The sequence below is a fragment of the Triticum dicoccoides genome, chromosome 7B, assembly GCF_002162155.2.
Source record: "Triticum dicoccoides isolate Atlit2015 ecotype Zavitan chromosome 7B, WEW_v2.0, whole genome shotgun sequence".
Lineage (NCBI taxonomy): Eukaryota > Viridiplantae > Streptophyta > Magnoliopsida > Poales > Poaceae > Triticum > Triticum dicoccoides.
In genome coordinates, this window is record NC_041393.1 from 631,636,843 (window position 1) to 631,657,956 (window position 21,114).

Here is a 21,114-nt window from a genome sequence, read left to right on the forward strand (position 1 = left end):
AGGATTGATTGATCTCAGCCTGACTTAAGGTGAAGCAAGAAGGGGGCAATAATCCTCTTTTTTATTTTCTTGCCCTTCTTCTCCTGTGCCTCTGTCTCCATCTCTGTCTCGTCTGACATTTTACGGGGCGGCATGTGCAGATCTTCCCTGATTTTCAAATTTTGCAAGTCTTTTCTTGCCTTCGGACCATCCTTGGTCTTATCCGGCATGTTCATCAGTGTTGCGAGCAAGCTCTCAAGGACATTCTTACAGATATGCATTTGATCAAGGCAATGAGGTGTATCGAGTTTGTGCCAGTACTCCAAGTCCCAGAACACAGACCTCGTCTTCCATACCTTTAGCAGCGGCTCCGGCGCCTTTCTCATCGTCTTTCCCGGCGCGGGGCACTCCTTCCAGTTTTTCAACAGCTCATCGATTTCGGCACCGCTCCGCTTACGTGGAGGTCCTCGATGCTCAACGTGACCATTGAATAGATCTCCATGGTTTCTCCACGGGTCGTCCTGTTCAAGCCATCTTCGATGCCCCATGTACACGATTTTCCCAGACCCGCCATCTTTCCTTGACGTTAGCTGCTGAGACGTCGTATCATCCATGCACCGCGTGCATCCGCAATATCCATGGCACACCTGGACTGCCACATATCCGTAACCGAGATAGTCCTGCACTGTCGTGATCAGCGCGGCTCTCATGTTGAAATACTCACCTTTGCTGGCGTCTCATGTCTTGGCCGGTGTTTTCCATAACGTGTCTAACTCCTCTTGAAGTAGCCCCAGATACAAATTAATATTATTTCCTGGTTGTTTCGGCCCTTGAATAAGCATGCTCATGTGAATGTACTTCGATTTCATGCACAACCAGGGGGGAGGTTGTACATCCATACAAACACGGGCCATGTGCTATGGTTGGTGTTCTGGTTGCCAAACGGATTCATGCCATCGGTACACGCGCCGAGCAAGATGTTCCTTGCATCACATTCAAAATACCGATAGAAGTTGTTCAACGCTCTCCACTGGCTTCCATCCTTCACGTGTCTCAGCTTCGGATCATCTCCATCATCAGGCTTCTTCCTCTTCGCGTGCCAGCGCATTAGCTTTGCTTCCTTGGGATCTACAAAATACCTCTGGAGACGGGGAGTGATCGGTAAGTACCATACAACTTTCTGGGGACATTTCTTCCCGGCCTTCTTGTATCGAGAAGCATTGCACATCGGACAGCTTGTTTTTTCCGCGTGCTCCTTCCGACAAATTATGCAATCGTTGATGCATGCATGGTATCTAACGTGTGGCAGATCAAGAGGGCACACGATCTTCTTGGCCTCATCAACACTAGTAGGACATAGATTACCCGCGGGAAGAACATCCTTTAGGTACTTGAGATGCTCATCAAGGCTTGTGTCGGTCCATTTGTTTTTAGCCTTCGTCTTCAGGAGTTGGAGCGTGAAACTCAAGCGGGTCACCTCAGGATTGCAACCATCATACAATGGAGTGTTGGAGTCTACCACCAAACGCTCCAGCTTAGCCTCCTCTCTAGAAGCAGCTCTCTCAGTACTCGTCTCCTTGCGAAGCAATGCTTGAACATGAGGGTCCCGCACGATTGAACTTAGTACCGATGAACTCTGCTGCGTGGAGTCCATGTCGTTCTCTCCGCCGCCATGTCCGGCCCCTTCTCCTTCGCCATGTCAAGCCCCTTCTCCGCCGCCATGTCCGGCCTCTTCCCCGCCACCATTATCGATCATCTCTTCATCTTGCCCCGTGTCATCATTGTCTGCCCCGTCGGCATCCTCAACATCGTCATCCTCATCTTCAATTATCCACCGAGTATAGCCATCCATGAAACCAGTCATGAGCAGGTGCGCTTCGACACGACCATCGTCATGGGGGTCGAGCCAAACTTTTCCTTTGCATTTTCGACACGGACATAAAACCTCTGTCCGGTTATTTTCTTTCATGTCCTGCACCGCCGACCGCAATCACCTGTCCACCATCGTTCCACTGACCATCGTCAACTCTGCACGGTAATAATAAACAAATTGATTATAAAAATGCATGCATGCATCAAAGTCATACAAAAATTTGGCATGACCTTCCCTAAAAATAGGACATATATGGATCTAGAGTTTGCCCGGAATTCGCCGAAACAGAAATAAATCGACATTTCGGCAAAACATAGGCAACTCAAAAGCACAATTTGGCGTCAACTCATGCCACACACACAATTTCCACAAACATATCACACACACATAAACATATTTCCATTTTGCAAAAGCATGAAATTTTCATCACCTCTATCTCGACCGAGATCGAGCACACGGTGGAGATGATGTTGTAGGGAGATCAAAAGTGCACAAAGCTCTTCTTGACAAAGATAGATCTAGTTAGGGGGAAAATAGGCCACTTAACTAAATCCTACATCTACCTAGCTACCTAATTTGGGAGGAGACAACTTCAACTAGTGGAGGGGAAAGGAAAAAGAGAAAGGAGATGCATTAATGGAGGTGGTGTAGTTAGGTAGGAGTAATGAAGAGAGAGAAAGGTGGATAGAAGAGAGAGAGTAATGGGGGAGAAGTATTGAGGAAGAAGAAGAGTGAGAGTGGGAGCATGTGGGGGAGGTAGGGGGAAGGGAAGAGAGGAGGGGGAGGGGAGGGACGGGTGGGGAAAAGGTGGTGGGTTGGTGCGGGTTAGCAGTAGCGCGGGAGCTAAAACGCGCTGCTGCTAAGGAATTAGCAGCAGCGCGCTTTGGGCGACGGCGCTACTACTAACAGGGACAAAAAAGTGTGCCAATTTGAAATTTAGCAGCAACGATCTCAGAAAAAGCGAGCTACTACTACATCCATAGCAGTAGCACGGTTCGCGCCACCGCGCTACTGCTAAATGGAGTTAGGTGAACACCGCCGGTCGATATTTGTAGCAGCGCGGTTTACACCGAGCGCGCTACTGCTAAAAACTTATCAGCAGCGTGTTTCCCGCACACGTGCTACTACTAATTAGCAGCAGCGCCCCTTTTCGAGCCGTGCTGCTGCTAAGATTGTGTGTATAGGCTTTTCCCTAGTAGTGCAAGTCGGACTAATGGACAGGGCAATAGGCTATCATGAGATGTTACAAGTTTTAACTTCTTGGTTGTAAATTAAGGACGAACGACTCAAGTTTGTGTGTATTAGAACTGCCATGGTTTGAGAATAGATGGATGGGAAGGATGGGTTGCTTGCATAAATATGCAGGGCAAGTGAAAGGTAGGCAAATAAATAGGGGTAGTTAACTTGTACTTCAAATATAAGCTCTAAAGAAGCAAATGTTGATGTGGGGGAATTGTAGTGAAGCAAGGAGGGAATGAACGCAATACATGAATAAATATGGAGAAAGGTGCATGAACCAGTGCTGCAGCAAAGCAAAGTCCAACGACCAGTCGGATCAATGGATGTCAAAACAACGGGATTGTCGCTCATAGAAAAATATAATTGTCATGCTACATGATACGAGGCTATTAAGTGAGCATCGAGAATGTTGTGTTGAATTAACTTGAGTTTCTTTCCTAAATTGAATCACAATATCTGAAAATATTATTGACTAACACTAGTAGAAAAGAGGGCTTTGGTCCAGGCCGGGTTAGCCCATTAGTTCCGGTTCAGTCCAGAACCGGGACTAATGGGGCATTAGTCCCCGTTCGTGAGCCCAAAGGCCACGTGGGACATTTGTCCCGGTTCGTCTGGACCTTTTAGTCCCGGTTGGTGCCACGAACCGGGACTAAAGGGTGCGATGCCCATTAGTACCGGTTCGCGGCACCAACCAGTACTAAAGGTTAGACCTTTAGTCCCGGTTCGAGCCACCAACCGGTACTAATGGGGTTTGAGGCATTAGTACCGGTTCATGGCACGAACCGGTACTAAAGGTCCTATTTTCAAACTCTACCCCCCCCCCCTTGGATCGCCTTTTCAGTTTAAAAAAAATAAAAGAAAATGATGAAAATGTCAAAAAAATAAAATAAAATAAGTTTCCCATGTGATATGTGGTCTAGTTGTTGGGAAAATTTGCAAATATGAATTTCGACTTTATTTGCAAAATCTCTCGAGAATTTGTAAAAATGGGCATAACTTTTGCATACTAACTCGGATGAAAAAGGTTTTTATATGAAAAATCATCTACTCGAAAAGTTACATCCAAATTTAACGGGGGAAACTTTGTTAAACATTTTCAAAATCCTCAAAAACCTAACAGAAAAAAGTTACGGGGCTTTTAAGATCTAGAGTGGAAAAAATCGAAAAAAATTCAAACTGTGGTCAAACAATGGTCAAACAATGGTCAAACTAATTATTCTAGAATATTAGTGTTACTAAATAATTATTTCAGTTATTTTGAATTTTGGTCAAATCTGGTCAAACTGTGGTCAAACAATGCTCAAACAATGGTCAAACTAATTATTCAAGAAATATTAGTGTTACTAAATAATTATTGTTTCTTAAAACAATAGTTTCAAACTCAAACAGTGAAATGTGTCACTTCATGCTCAAGCAAAATTGCTGAGGGTTTAGGATTGACATCTTACTATTGTCAGGAAAACAACAAGTGTAGACTTGGAAACGAGGGAGAATAGAACCCGAAAGTTAAGCGTGCTCAGGCTGGGGGAGTGGGAGGATGGGTGACCGTTCGGGAAGTTAGATGATTTGAAATGATCAGGGGTGATTAGAGATTACAGGATAAATTGAGTAGTGATGAGGGGTGGTGATTAGAGATTAGAGGTTAAACTAATTCAGAAATTTGAAAATAAAAAAATTTCAAAAAAATTTCAAAAAAAAATCATAAAATTTCCCACGTGGCCGCGACCTTTAGTCCCGGTTCGAGTTAGAACTGGGACTAAAGGGGGGAGGCATTAGTAACGACCCTTTAGTACCGGTTCATGAACCGGGACTAAAGGCCCTTACGAATCGGGACAAATGCCCTGTTTTCTACAAGTGTAAAAATTCATTTAACCCCTCTGCAAACAACTAGTACTATTCATTGGTGATTGCTAAGTATGGACGTTGCTCATGGTAAACTATTTCTTTGATTACCAGTGGTTGCTTGCTTTACAAGCAACAAAAGTTCTTATTGATTACTACTAGTTGCTACAGTAGCCTCCTTGCCGGAGAGGGCAACATCAAAGGCCTTCCAGCGACCAAGTTACCATCACAGGTCCATGGTGGCATGTAGATCTGCGTGCGGACTATAACTAAAACATCTAGAAGGAGTCCGGATCGAAGGTGGCATGCATATCGTCGAACACATCTTACTACACCAGCAACAAAGTGCGTCAACAGAAGTTGCCCTAGCAACCTGGCTACGACCCGAGGCACAAGATATTAGGGAATAGCCACGACATCCTACCACGCCCATTCACTACTAGGGAAAACCGTATAGATAGACTGGTAACAGCATTGCGAGGCTAATTGGCAACCCTACTGCTAATTAGCAGCAGCACGGGCTAAATACTGGCGCTGCAGGTGGCCACTAGCAGTAGCATCGGACCACCACACTGACAGTACTACTAAGTGGGCTCCACCATGCTCCCACAGCTGGCCACAGTAGCAGCGCGGGGCCCGTCGCCCGCGTTGCAACTGTGGCCAGCCTGGGCCCAGCTCTCCGGCCCACTTAGCAGCAATGTGGGCCTTAATCCCGCGCTACATCTAATAAGCTTAGTAGTAGCGATGGCCCATTCCCCGCGCTACTGCTAAACCCATCTTATCCTCGTTAGTAGTTGGTGCAACGATGGTGGCACTAGCTTGGCCGCGCGCGAGGGAGGAGCGAATGATCTCGACCATGATGTAGAGGACCAGGCTGCCAAGGACAACAGGCTTGGACCAAAGGTGGTGGAGGCGAGGTCGCGGTTATGAGCAGCGGCAGAGGGCTCGGTGTCGTGTGGCCAGGGGACGGGGATGGAGGTTGCGGCTAGATCGGGGCGTGGTGCCCTCTTGCACATTACCAAGGACCTATTTGTAATAGGCCAGGGACCTCTTTGCACATTTCCCAATCCAGTTTGTTCTGAACAAAGAAATAATCGAGAAAAGATCACATATGTGGCATGCCAAATCAGCACCAAATCGGGATGAGGAGTAAAATTGGGGGCAATTTGTGTCACGGAGGGGCAAAATGTGTAAGGAATCTTTAAATTAGTGGTAAAATTTTGACAGAATCCCGATTTGTGATATTCCGAGTCACAAACGCACATTTTGAAGGTAAAAAAAATGGAGTTTACTCTAAAAAAATCATCCTTGGCCACTGGTCTGAATGCAGCATTGTAGCAATATACGATGGCAAAACAACATGAAGCATGTGTTATTCTTGTAGAAGGAGATCCGTCGAAAGAAAAAAATGTGTTTTTCATGAAAGATAACTCAAAGCTTTTGTTCTGGAGAAAATCAAAAGTTAATCATGTAATACAAAGAGAAAACAAACAATGGATAAAAGGAAAATGTGTTTTTGTTTTCTCTTTGATTTTCATTGTTTGTTCTGGAGAAAATTGTGTGATGTCATGCTCATGCCACAAGCTTAACCAAGAACCAAAAAAGTAAAAAAAGAAGAAAAAAGGTACACCTTAGAACATGTAATATAAAAACGTTAATCATTTATTTAGAAAAACGTTAAACATGTATAAAAAATGTTCCATATATATACGAAAAATGTACGCGTATGAAAAAAATAGACATCAGCACGAATAGTCTAAAAAAATATTAATCATGTATTTAGCAATGTTAAAACATGCATAGTTGTTTTTCATATACATAATAAAATATACATTATCTGTGAAATAGGTAGAGATGTGTTGAAAAACCTACAAAATCAGAAGAAAACCATGAACCACAATGAAAATCAAAGAGAAAACAAAAACAAGAAACAAAAAGAAACAAAACTAAAGAAAAGAAGAAAAAGGAAAAGGAAAACCCAATGAAAACCTAGGAATAACTCCAAAGAAAAAAATGAAAACAAATAAGAATAAGAAAATACAAAGAAAACTGAAGAAACCCGATAAAACCAAGAAAAAAACAAATAATAACTGAAGAAAAATAAAAACAGAGAAAAACGAAAAAATAAGCCTGAAGAAACTAGGCGAACGAGGGAACTAGGGAAGGGAAGGCCAGCGACAGCGAGCGAGCGAACATAGGCGCGAAAATGAGCCGGCCCGCAGAACGTCTGAGGCGAGACGTATTACCAATCATTACGGCTATAGCTCACTGACATCGCATTTTTTTTAAGAAAAGAGGCTAATTAATGAAGCCCTTACACCAACATAACACAACACAACAACACAAAGCGTCCTACGTGACACTCCCAAAACTCCAACTGCAGCGCTTTCGCTGAAGCTCACGAGCGAGCACCGCGAAACAGGCGGCCCTTTTCGAGCATTGAAGCAGTAACAGGCAAACCATTTTTTTTCTTTTGCTGCTCTTTTTTTTCCTGTTTTCCTGTTTCCTTTTTATTTTTACTATTTTATTCAGTTTTAATGTTTCTCTTTCTTTTAATTTTCATTTATTTTATACTTTTGAGTTTTTATTTTTCATTTTTTTTCAAAACATGTTTGAAATTCTAAATTTTGTTCACGATGTCAAAAATTGTTCATGGTTATCAAATTTTGTTCACTTTTTAAAATTTTGTTTTAATTGAAGAAAATTCAGTATATATCAAAAAATGTGCAATATGTATTTAAACAGTTTTCATTGGATATCATAATATGTTCAATGCGTATTTAGAAATTGTTCATTGTATACCACAAAAATGTTCAATGTGTATTTAAAATTTGTTCACTATATATCACAAAAATATTCAATGTGTATTTAAAATTTATTCAATGTATATTAAAAAATTCAGTGTATACTCTAAAATTTCAGCCTGTATAATTTGTTTTAATTTTTTCACTTCTTAAAAAACTGTTCGCGTTTTAAAGGTTGTTCGAATTTTGAAATTTGTTCACATTTTCAAACATTATTCCATTTTAAAGATTTTTTTCAATATTTTTCCAAGAAATATTGGATTATTTAAAAAAAAAGGAATGCTGCTGTAGCTAGTGCTTAAGTACTCGCGCTGCATTTTAGCCAAGCATGAGCGGCTACAAACTGTGCTTTATAGCTTGCCGCCGGGAGTTCGACTCCACGTGCCTGCTTATAATTTTTGTGAAGTTTTACATTCAATGCCTGCTAATGGGCCACCCCGTTTGCACGTCTTTCAGCAAAAGCTCGGGTATTCGCCGCTCACTAGCGTCCTATAGGACTTCTCATCACTGTTATCTGTATTGTATCCATCTTTCAAAATGACTTTGACGAAAACAAAAGCTTTTTGATAACCTAGCTTGGTCTCAGCCTCTCATCACGAGCGTCCTATAGGACCTCTCATCACGAGTATCCTCCAAAATAAGCATGCAAAGTCCATCTCACTCCTCGTGATATGATTGATTTCACGACTAGGCAATTTGGTCGAGTTGTTGTAGGTTTCAAGGGGTGTGAGAGTATTCATGCGCGACCTGAGCATCTCTCGACCTAATTCTGTACAAAGCCATGTAGCAATCACCATGCTTTTGTTTTCTGTCTCTCGTCATGTCATCCACACAAAACAAAAGCTTTTTCCAGAGCATTTTTCATACGTGCACATGTGTGTGATGTGATGCTCATGCCACAAGCTTAACCAAGAACCAATGAACCAATGAACAAAAGCTCTAACTGGATAAGATTTGGTGCTACCCTCTTGTAGAATACCGCTTAGCAAAATTGTTCGTGTCGTGTCAGTACTGTCGACTGGCCTTCATTTTCCTCTAGGTCTACCATGAGATTGTCGATTGCAACTTCACAGGCTGAGACCAAGCTAGGTTGCTTCATGTCAAGGCGGTCCATGTAAAGCGACGGGGTTGCCTTTATTCTCCGAAGAAAGCGCCCACGAGATGCTATTCCCTCACTGGTCCTGACAAGGAGACCGTGCTAATTGAACTGCCAAATTAATCTTACCCTGTACGATACAAAGAACGTGCAGCATATTCACTTTGTTTCCCTAAGGTTAGGTTTCCCGTCCATCAGCTACACTGCCATTAGAAAAGAACTAATAACTGAACTGAATACTCCTGAAACATCTCCTCTCTTGAATGCATATAAATCTTCTGTACTTCATCTGGTTCTTCTATAGGAAATAACAGGCCATCCTCTTCAATGAAACTCCATACATTAATGATTCTTGAGCTTATAACTTTTAGAAAACTTCCGATGTTACAAAAAGAAATACTTATGCAATGCATCAAGTGTTCATTACACCGAGAACTAAAACATAATGGTAGCATCCATAACGTAAAGCCAAATTATTTATCCTTTTAGAAGTTTTCATACAAAATTATTTTATCCTTCAAAAAGAAAAAGAGATGTTGATATTTGTAGAAAATGCTGTGGACCTTTCATGTCGCTTGTTCTTTCACGGAACTTATGTGCCGCATGCAACAGATATATAAACCTAGTGATGCGCACTTCTCTGGTGTCCAATCCTCTCTGTGTTTTCTCTCGTCCCGTCCACAAGACGTTGGACAGTGGCAATGAAAGGGAGATGTGGAACAAAGGGGATTTTCGGTTGGTGATATCTCCCTGCTATCCTCAGTTGTGTTATCGTAGACTGTAGCCATAAGCTGTCTTTTGCTTCGGGGAGAATCTGCAAAAGAGACATTTCCTGCTGATTAGACGGCCATAGATGTGATTGCTGTGGGTCAAGAAAAGAAAATACTGCGGTTAAACTCAAAATCATATCAAAACTTGAAGAGAAAAATGTGTTCACAGAATTAGGGCAAGAGTTTTTTTTTTTTTGAAAAGGAGGTTAGACTTTAGAATCCTAGCCCCGCATCATTGCAATGTGCACACCATTCTTATTAATTATTAAGCATAGTATATAGAATAAAGACAATAAATGCTGAACTATTACGAGATATGAAATTAACCCATATGACTAAGTCGACCTTCTTCTGCAGCAACGCTTTGAAGAAGAGATAAATGTCCTCACGCCATCGTGACCACGTCTGACTCTGACCGGTGGCGTCCTGGACAAGGATTTTCATCCTGATTGTCCAGATCAGCCAATGAAGACACAGCAACAAGTAGACAACATCTTCGACAGGGTAACATCGCAGAGTTCGGGTCCAACCAATAAAGATCACGACAAGAGTTTTCACTCCAAACATGAAGTGCTCCAGTTAGCATCTTGAAAACGGATTGTTACATAGTCACTTTTGCTAGTACTCCACACCAAAGCCAAAAGGCACTAGTCGACAGGTGGATGCCCATGTTTCCGCATGGAATTGGCCGTGGCCACTTGCCACGTAAAATCACCACCATGACCGCCATGGATACAAAGTCGATCTCATTTTTCGTGAAATTCGGTCGAGGTCTTGTCGAGCATTTGTCGACCCAAGTTGGCACAAAGCCATGTTGCAATAACCATGCCCTTTTTGTCTCTCGTCGTTCCATCCACACAAAACTAAAACTCGTTCACAGCATGTTTAACCAAGAATTATGCTTGAATTGGAAAGGATAATATCAAAGCTACCTTTTTCAAGAATATATCAATAGTGTTTTCAAGAATCGGGGAAAAATATCGAAGCTGCCTTTCATTGGGTTGCAACTTGAAAAGTCGAGACAAAGATGGATTCATGTCAAGACGGTCCCTGCAAAAGCAATGTTGTCACCTTTATTCTCGAAAACACCTTCTAGTTATTATTCCCTCGCTAGTCCTGACAAGGAGAGCGTGTCGATTGATCCTGTTGCTCGATGTTTCTTTGTGAAAATCTTACCCTGCACGACACAAAGAAAGTGCAGCAGCATCACTTTGTCTCCCTAAAGTTACGTTTCTCATTCTTCAGGCACAGTTCAACTAGAAAAGATCTAGCAGGAATGAATACTTCTAAAACCTCTGCTCCCCTGCATTTGTGTGAATCTTCTGTGTTTCTTTCATCTAGTTATTATCTGCCTGAACATTGAGTTCCTCTCTCCCTCCCCTCAAATTGAAACCTTATTCGAGTTCGAAATAGCATTCCACGTTGGCCGAGTTTTCATGCATTACATAATTCAAAAAAAGCACAACGTATTGGCCAACTGCCTTATCTTTTATGAAGTTTTCGTACAAAATTGTTTTACATCCTTGAAAAAGAAACAGAGATGTTGATATTTGTGGAAATGTCATAGCAGAGCTCTCATGTCACTTGCGGTGTCACTGTATGATGCACGTAATAATAGAAAGAAAAAAATTCTGGAGGTGTGACTTCTCTTGTGTCCAATCGTCTCTGTTTTCTCTCGTTACATCCTCAAATCTTTTGGTATATAGGAGACAATAACGTCGGACAACGAATGGAGACGCGGGACAAATGGGATTTTCTGCTGGTGGCATCCCTGCTGCTACTCACAAAAGCAGAAAAATATAGAAGTGAGTTTTGTTGATGATTAGATGGTTCATATGTCCCTGTTGGTGTGATTCTAGTGGGTCAAGCCAACAAAAAGACACGGTTCATATCTTGAAGAAATACTCCCGCAAAAAAAATATCTTGAAGAAATAAGTATGTTTTTTCAGTGCTCAACCTTTATCGGAGTTCACCCTTGTTCTGAAAGCGGATAAGTTCGGACTAAACCTGAGTATTCCTCGGGGCCGGCATTTTTGGACCGGGTTTTGAAAAGCCTGACATTGGAACCTGACCGTGACCAGGCCTAGCTGGAACCAATTATATAATGAACTTCTCATATTAAAAAAATATATTACTGTAATCTTTTTTCTAGGTACAGGAAAAATGCAGTGTTAAAGCTACATATTTTGTTTAAATTCCTATTTTAGCTAATCCGGATTTATGTCAGGTTAAAACTAGAGCCCGAGAGGGTTCAGGCCATTGAACCTGGCTGGGGCTGGCCATCCACTTTATTTTGGACCATCTCCAAACCATAGGAATGGTGTTCTTCTTGTGACCTTGCCTGTGGCATGGTTTTCTTTTCGAAAGATGTGGCATGGGTTTTGATCAGCCCTAACCCGTACTTCACGGGGGGCTCTCCAACATCCCGGCAAATCCATGCAATTAAGTCTTCTCTCCCACTAGGCCATGCAGATCTGCCACATAAGTGAACTTACAAATTATAATTATTTTTTGAAAATGTTAACGCCCACACGCATGGATCCGCGTCCGTTCGTGAGCGCACGAATCTTGGCATGTTTCTAGTGTCACGTAGGACTGGCCTGGTGTGTGGGCGTTCACCCGGTCGTCCACACGACCGTTTCACCACACGAGAGGGGCTGGTGCGTGGGCGTTCAGCAGTTCGCCCACACGCCACTTTGCACGCACGCATAAGGGCTAGTGTGTGGGCATTTACCATCTCGCCCACACGCTCGTCTCCTCTCCCACACAAGCTGCTAGTTGCCATGTGTTTTGCAGTGCACATGGCAACTGCCTCTAGTGTGCTTTATAAGCAGGCGTCAACTCTCTTTTTACCCGAGTTGCCATGTGTTTTGCAGGGTACACGACAACTGCCTAGTGTGCACGTGAGCAGATGACAACTCTCTTTTACCGAGTTGCCATGTGTTTTTGCATGGTCCATGGCAACTGCCTTAACGTGCACGTACATGGCAACTGCCCTAACATGCACGTAAGCAGATGGCAACTCTTCCTTTTACATGGCAACTGTCCTGGCATGCTTGTGAGCACATGGCAACTCTCTCAACTGCCTAGTGTTAGTATGTGGCAACTCCTAAAGTTTTGAAATCATGGCAACTACATTAGACCAGACCATACATGGCAACTGCAGTTGAGCAACCATGACAACTGCAGTTGTCCGACATGGCAACCGTAGTTCAGCGACATGGCAACTGCAGTTAAACGAATATGGATGAGGGTCTGGATCATGGCAACCGCGGGCGCGCGGTGACTGTCACACGTGGCGTGCGGGACCAGGAGGTACGAGGCCTGACATACGGACGTGTGGGCGTTATCAACTTCGCCCACACGCACACGTGTGAGAGAGATCGGGAGAAAAAAAAGAGGTGTGTGGGCATTACTTGTTTTGCCCACACGTAGGTGTGTGGGCTGTTCCTCTTACGCACCACACAACTGTGTGGGCGGACTCCCTAACGCCCACACGTGTGGCACTTATCGGCGTCCTTATTTTTTGCATTAGTCTATGCATGTAACGCTGCCACATCATACATGCATGTTAGTCATCCTTCACATTTTTTGTTCGAAATGATATTTTTTTCAGTAATTAAAAAAATTTTATTCTATTTTTAGACATGTTCTTTTATTGATTTTTAGGCTTATGTTTTTTACATTAGATTTAGTTATTTTTAGCAATTATTTATGCATTTTTTAACAAAGTTACCATAGCAACGTGCGGCAAATCATAGTTTCATTAAATCAGCCGGTGCTTTTCTCCTCTTTAACTTTTGTGAGGTCAAACTCCCCATGCCCCATATGCCTCACTCGTGTTTCTCCTCTACCTCTATCTCTGTGTGTATTTCTAATTCATAGATTGACATGGCAAGTACATACTATGTGTGAGTGTAGATAAACGCATTACACGTCAGATGAAAAACGCTAGATAAAAAGGGATACCACACATAACAATAACGAGTCCTGGATTTTCACAGGAAGAGCTCAAAAACCTAGTGACGGAAGAAAATCACAGGTTGACGATGATATCTCCAATGAGAAAAGAACACACAAGGGAGCTACCGCCACCAAAACAAACCGAGCTCGAAGCCAATTCTTCATTTGGAGCTTTGCCAGTCCAACCTAGACTCATTATCAGCTTCAACCCAAGGAGATGGTCCAGAAAGCAGAGTCTAACGGATAGATCACGCGACACGTACCACCCATCACCATGGAAACCTCACGACCATGCACGGCTTTAGTGTGCTTGCCCTAACACCGAATCCACACAAAGGAATGTTGGATTCACTCTGCTTCTATCATCTCGGAGTGACGATTCGACAACCATGCCATCCACTCCGCAGCACACCGATGAGGCTGCCGCCCACGGGTGACATCCCTCGCGCGGCCTACCAATCTACATAACGCTCACCGTGTTCCCCCGGAGTGCCTTGGATCCTGGCAGCACCGGTGCCACATATGTTGCCCTCCGGCCACCCCGAAGTCCGGCGACGGCCATGTATATATGTGGAAAGAAAAATTAGCAAATTCAACCACATGAACACTACTTGGAGAAAACAAAATTCTCCATGACCAGACCCTTCCTGGGTCTTGAGGCCACCGGATGGACAGATCTCAGGTGATTTTGGTGGATAACCGCCCCGATCACCCCCAGAAAAATCTCTAGCGGCGAGGCGGCCACCAGGAATGCCGCGGGAAGGAGGAATGAATTCCTTCCCCTGCCCCCGTCGCCATCCAACAGTAGCTGTCTGAGTGTCTCCGCCAGCCTCCCCGCCTCTCCCTTTCCGTTTCTCCATGTGATGCACACACGCAGCAGCGCCTGCGGCACCACACAACACGCCACAGTCGCCCCCCGTTGGACTCCCTGCTACTCGACGATTCCCACGCCGCCGTCAGGCTTTCTCTCTCCCTCCCAGCTCCAGGCCCAGGGAGGAGGACAGGGAGACGGGGACGGGGAGAGCTCTGCCCCAGCTCGTCCTCTTCTTCTTCCCCACCTCGCGCGCACGCCTCAAAAGACGGCGCCTTCTGAGCTCTTCTTGATCCAACCACCTGGTCCTACTCTGCCGCTCCTCGGCCCTCCTGCGATTTCGCCCGCCCATTCCGGCCGCGGGCCGATGCGAGCGAGGCTCCGCTTCTCGGGCAGGGCCGCGCTCTAGCGCCGCGCGCGCGTCCGGCTGGCGCCTTTGGGGACGGGGGCAATGGGCGCGGGCAGGCTGCTGGTCCTCTGGCTGGCGCTTTGCGCCGCGGCGGCGGCGGCGGCGCAGCGGGCGAATCGGCGGCCGAGGGCGGTGTCCGTGGGCGCGCTCTTCACGTACGAATCCACCATTGGCCGCGCGGCGCGGCTCGCCATCGAGCTCGCCGTCGACGACGTCAACGCGGACCCCACCGTGCTCGCCGGAACCACCCTGAATTTGATCAGCCAGGACACCAACTGCAGCGGGTTTCTTGGAACTATCGAATGTTAGTTATTCCTTCACTCCTTTTATTATTACTCTGTTTTCTAGTATATACTATCGCTCTGTTTCTTTAACTCTGGCGTTGAATAGATGGGTTTCTTTTCCCCATAAGTAACGGATTTGATTGCAACTTACCTTTCACGACCCCAATTCCTGGCTAATTCGAGTGATTCGGTGACTTTTCCACTACCCAATACCCATACCTGTAATTGTCTGCTTGGAAGCATGTGCTGCTTTATCCCAACTGGTTACAAAGTGAAGTTGTTGATGGAGAAAGAAAATTCCTGCTTTAGTAGTTGCACATGAGAAAGAAAGTTTTTCTACTGCGAGAGTGCCGATAGCTCCATTGAGTTAGAATCAGTTCTTTCCGGGTCGACATCGATAGCCGTCAAATCAAGTTCTTATCATCTCTTTTATACTTGCACGGCGTATTTCCTACAAATTGTCCTTACCGGTAACATAGAAATAGTTACTTCCTCTGTCCGAAATTAACATCCGTATGCGTCAACTAATTTCAGAGGGAGGGAGTATTTCTCAATCGCTAGATAAATAGCAAAATCGTTTTTGTATTCAACACGAAGAAAGGATTTGGCATGGCCCAAGAGAATTAATCTGAGAAGTGATTAAGTATCTCGTTTCTGAACTAGTTTATCTGTTCAAGACACCTTACGAACTTTAGCATCAGCCTCAATTTTCTTTTTCTTTATTGAGATCTCAGCATGAGCTACTATTAGTAGTGGCAAAGATGAGGCCACGAGGGCACCACAATCTGTCCAGCATATCTGTTCAAAGTACCGTGGGCCTTGTAAATTATTGCATCTCAATCTGCTCCCATAAAAAAAGAGCAAAAGGAGTCGCCACTTGTTACAAAATGACAGAACTTACACGTCAGAGTTGATGAGTAACTTTGCTTAGTTTTCTTTGATCCAGGCCTTCTGGTGCATATATGAAGAAACCTGTTACTTAAATTATTAATTAATTTATTTATTTTTACACAAGAATCTTCGTTATTCTTCCAATCATACTTTGTTTAGTTAATTGCTGTTGTCCTTCTGTCTGAGATTCACTTCTTAGATTAGGCGTCATAAATTTGGGGGAATTAATTGTTGACTAGCAAAGAAACAATAGAGCTGCAGTGTAATATCACTATATCTCAGTGCATTGATGTCTTAGTGTGAACTCTGAATTAGGTCAAGATTCCTTGGATAGTATGTCTCATATTGCCTTTTTTATAGGGGTGGCCCATTCCTTGTATATTTCACTTAGTTTAATACAATAATTGTCTGGCTCATGTTCCATGAGATGATTCAATAATGGCTTGATTGGGAATGGAGAAACCAACTGTGCTTAAAGTACTGTTGCTCTAAACTTCTATGAGTATCGTGCCCTTTCTTGAGAATTGTGCTAACCTGATTGTTCTGGCAACAAAAGAGGAACAGACAAAAAGCATACTGGTACTATGGATCAAAAAATGGCATAACTTGTGATACTAACTACAGCATCCCTTAAGGTGCAAGAAACATGTATTAAAGAGCATCCAATTCTTCACTTTCTTATCATGCGAGATTCCTTATTCTCTTTGTGGCATATGTGGACATCACCGCATCAGAGTGACAGATTTGTCACCATATGTTTTGTACCATAACTAATTTTCTCATATTGTTGGAATAAAATTTTCTGAACAATAGTTAAGTACTAGCATAAATTTAAAAGAATCTTATAGTAGCTGATTTTGGATGAAGAGTTTAATACATCCTGCCACTACATACTTTTTTTTTCCATTGATAAATAATTTGTGCTGTTAGTAACACACTTTATCAGATACTTCCATAGACCAGCATATTAAGACCCTAGAACTGGTAACACCTATTTAGTAGATTTAATTCATATAAATATATGTACATACTATTTCTCTTGTTCCTGAGATAATTTATAGTTATTTTCCTAATGCAAATTTTCCTTGCCTTATAACCTCCAGTTAGTGTATGTAAGATAGTTGCTAATTGCTTCAATAGCCTATGAACTGATTCATAAACCGGCACTTTGTTGCAGCACTGCTGCTCATGGAGAAAAACGTGGTTGCTGTCATTGGCCCTCAATCCTCTGGAATAGGCCATGTCATCTCACATGTTGTTAATGAGCTACATGTTCCACTTCTATCATTTGCAGCAACTGATCCAACCCTATCTGCATCGGAGTATCCTTACTTTTTAAGGAGTACCATAAGTGACTACTTCCAAATGCATGCTGTTGCTAGCATTATTGATTACTTTCAGTGGAAAGAGGTGACTGCTATATTTGTGGATGATGATTATGGCCGAGGCGGGGTGTCAGTCCTCGGTGATGCACTTGGAGCAAAGCGGGCAAGAATTTCACATAAAGCAGCCATTCCTCCAAACTCAGACACGGATTTGATCAATGATGTACTGTTTAGAGCAAACATGATGGAATCAAGGGTGTTTGTTGTGCATGTCAATCCTGATGCAGGGATGAGAATATTTGCTATAGCAAACAAACTCCAGATGATGGGCACTGGCTATGTCTGGATAGTAACAGATTGGTTAGCTGCTGTCCTGGACTCCTCAGGGCCTGGAGATCCTAAAGCCATGAGTTATATACAAGGATTAATTGTTCTTCGCCAGCACACTCCTGATTCTGATTCCAAGAGGAAGTTCGTAGCTAACTGGAATAATGCAGCTAATAATAGGAGCATTGCTTCTGGCATGAATTCGTATGGTTTTTATGCTTATGACTCAGTTTGGGTTGTTGCCCGTGCTATCAATGAGTATCTCAATAGTGGGCAGCAAATTACTTTCTCTGCAGATCCAAGGTTGCACAATTCAAATGGAAGCAGTTTGCGTCTATCAAAGCTTAAGATATTTGATGGTGGCGATCAGTTGCTACAGCAACTTTTGCTCACAAACATGACAGGGCTAACAGGTCTGGTTCAGTTTAATGCAGACCGCAATTTGGTGCGCCCAGCTTATGATATCCTTAACGTTGGTGGTACTGGGTCCCGTTTGATTGGCTATTGGAGTAATTACTCTGGTCTTTCTGTTTCTGCTCCCGAAATTTTGTATCGGAAGCCACCGAATACGTCAACAAGTGCCCAACAGTTGCATAGTGTGGTGTGGCCAGGCGACACAACTACTAAGCCGAGAGGGTGGGTTTTCCCTAACAATGGCCAGCCTCTGAGAGTTGGTGTTCCAAATAAACCAAGTTTCAGGGAGTTGGTTTCAGTTGGCAAGGGCCTTGATAATGTGACGGGTTACAGTGTTGATATATTCAACGCAGCAATTAAACTTCTTCCGTACCCAGTTCCTTGCCAGTTCATAACAATTGGGGATGGTTCAAAGAATCCTAACTATGACGACATTATTAGTCGGATTGCCACCAATGTATGTTTGCATGCTTTGCTCTGCTTCTTTGATCATTTTGCTTCTCATCATCTGATTTTTTTTTTTCTCTAGGCCCTTGATGCAGCTGTAGGTGACTTTGCTATTGTGAGAAATAGAACGAAGATTGCAGAATTCACACAGCCTTATATCGAAGCAGGGCTTGTGATAGTAGCGCCAGTGAGAAAAGCAAATTCAAATGCCTGGGCTTTCTTTAAACCTTTCACATTAGAGATGTGGTGTGTAACAGGCACTCTTTTCATTTTTGTGGGAGTGGTTGTTTGGATTCTTGAACATCGAACTAATGAGGAGTTTCGAGGCTCTCCACGACGACAAATCCTGACAATATTTTGGTAAGTTTCCTTTGCTACTCCAAGGATCTGTTCTATCTTAGGTTTTCAATCTGGCCTGAATAAGAATTCAGAAATAATAAAGAGAGCCAAAGTGGTTATTTTTGTTTCTTTTATTTCCTTTGTTCTCACCAGTTGTTTTGTAACTTTATGTTTTTTGTATCTTTGTAATTTTTCTAAATGTTAGCTATAAGAAGCTAACTGACAGTTCATGCTTCTCTTTCAGGTTCAGTTTCTCAACGATGTTCTTTGCACACAGTAAGTCCACTAAATGCATCACATGATATTATGTTTAACTCCTGTTTTGTATTCTTTTCCCATCTGGATGAAAATGACTTACTGAAAAAACTCACCTCAGGGGAGAACACCGTAAGTGCTCTTGGGCGTTTCGTGCTGATAATATGGTTGTTTGTCGTCCTGATCATCAATTCAAGTTACACTGCTAGCTTGACGTCGATCCTCACAGTACAGCAGCTAGCAACTGGAATAACTGGACTCGACAATTTGGTTGCTAGCGCTTTACCTATCGGATACCCGGCTGGAAAATTTGTCCGAAATTACCTGATTGACGAGCTGAATATTCCCGAATCCCGGTTAGTACCACTGAGCACGGTTGAGGAGTACGCCAATGCCCTTAATCGTGGGCCGAAAGACGGCGGTGTTGCTGCAGTTGTTGACGAGATGCCATGCGTTGAGATCTTCCTGTCAACCCACTGCAACTTCAGAATAGTCGGTCAGGAGTTCACGAAGGAGGGATGGGGATTTGTATGTTCAGCATCCGATGAATCGTTATGTATTTACAGTTACACTTTTGTAAAGGAGAGAATTATATCTGCTCTTTTTTCCCCCTTCTTTACAGGCATTCCAGAGAGATTCTCCCCTTGCTGCAGACCTATCAACCGCCATCCTTCAACTTTCAGAGAGTGGCCAGCTCCAGAGAATTCACGACGAGTGGCTCACAGATCCGACCTGCGGCGATGATGACAGTGGGTTGGGAGCAGTCAGGCTTGGCCTCGGAAGCTTCTGGGGCCTTTTCCTGCTGTGTGCTCTGATATGCGTCTTTGCTCTCATGGTTTACTTCGCAAGGATCTGCTGGCAGTATAGCAGGTACTCCAGCTCCGAACCTCCCAGCGAGCCAAGCGACTCTGCTGCTGCCGTCACCGCTGCCACCATTGCTCAAATACGGCCAGAGAAGCCAAAGCCGACACGCCTTGGCAGCTTCAAGGAACTGATACAGTTTGCGGACACGAAGGAGGAGGAGATCAAGAAGGTAATGAAACGGAGATTGAGCGAAAAAGATACTCGGGCCACCGGATCTGCGCACTCGGTCTCTTCAGCATAGAAGAGGATCTTTCATCTCTGGTGACACAGCCCCAGGTTCTTCTTACACAGCCAAGATACGTAGCATATACTGAAGTAGATAACAGCGGTATACTTGACACTTCTAGGATTCATAAATCCATTTTTTTTGCGGTCATTTGAATTCCGTCTCAGATATGTGGTATATATGCAGCAACATTGTCCCAACTTTACATTAATATTCCGAGAATCGTTTTCTTGACTGACACGCCTTATGATTGCAAAATGTACTTTTCATCGCTTTTCCAAAGTGAGTATGTAGATGGCTTCGTTTTTTTCAAGTCGGTACTATAAAAAAAACTCTGCCATGCCACTGAATTGTCCCAGTAGCATGATAAGATATGACCATGTCATACAATTTGTTTTTCGGTTTCCGAGTCATACCAAACAGACGTAAATCCAGCTGTAGAACGTATGATCCTGAACCCCGAACTGATTAGCTGTTGTGCTGTTTATCTGGATCGGGACAGTCTTGCGTGGGCGCAAGACACATAAACGATCATGTCCAAAAAAGGCTACTAGAACCAAATGTCTCCTACTCCCAGATTAACAGATCGCTAGTGCTAAACTGATTCAATGCTGAAGAGGAAAATGCTCTGTTTCTTTTTGGGATCACAAGGACTGGAACAAACTATAACTATCGCTATGAAGATGGCCGAAACGGCATAGCGTAGGAGATTTGGGAGTAGAACATAGGTTAGAGAAGATGCATGAATGAGGCCATGAGGGAGATCAACATACTGAGAAAAGTACTCGCCCCGTCTTGAAATATGAGGCGCAGTTTGATTTATAATGCTTGATTCATGAGATTTTCTATTATTGCTTGACTGGTAACTGATACCATGATGCCTCGATACAGGACTTGACCCCTAAGTTATGATCCGAAGGATATGTGTCATGTGCCATGTGCCCATGTGCTAGTGC

General features: G+C 43.5%; 1 protein-coding gene across 2 annotated transcripts; it reads left to right on the top strand.

Annotated features, from left to right (window-relative positions):
- The first annotated feature begins 14,415 nt into the window (after positions 1-14,415).
- LOC119339851 (glutamate receptor 3.5-like) lies at positions 14,416-20,399 on the top strand. Of its 2 annotated transcripts, XM_037611752.1 has the most exons (6): positions 14,447-15,090; positions 17,139-18,484; positions 18,557-18,834; positions 19,058-19,089; positions 19,190-19,596; positions 19,691-20,399. In XM_037611752.1, the coding sequence occupies exons 1-6, from the start codon at positions 14,829-14,831 to the stop codon at positions 20,171-20,173; spliced, it is 2,808 nt and encodes a 935-aa protein (XP_037467649.1). In that variant the 5' UTR covers positions 14,447-14,828; the 3' UTR covers positions 20,174-20,399. The 2 variants fall into 2 exon arrangements, with proteins under 2 accessions (XP_037467651.1, XP_037467649.1); XM_037611754.1 differs by lacking the exon at positions 19,691-20,399 and having other exon boundaries at positions 14,416-15,090; positions 19,195-19,414.
- Positions 20,400-21,114: the final 715 nt, after the last annotated feature.

Excerpts from the sequence above, each read along its gene's own strand:
- LOC119339851 (XM_037611752.1), top strand. The coding sequence starts at position 14,829 with ATGGGCGCGGGCAGGCTGCTGGTCCTCTGGCTGGCGCTTTGCGCCGCG. Across the intron at positions 15,091-17,138 it reads GTTTCTTGGAACTATCGAAT|CACTGCTGCTCATGGAGAAA; the intron begins GTTAGTTATTCC and ends ACTTTGTTGCAG. Across the intron at positions 19,597-19,690 it reads CGAAGGAGGGATGGGGATTT|GCATTCCAGAGAGATTCTCC; the intron begins GTATGTTCAGCA and ends CCTTCTTTACAG.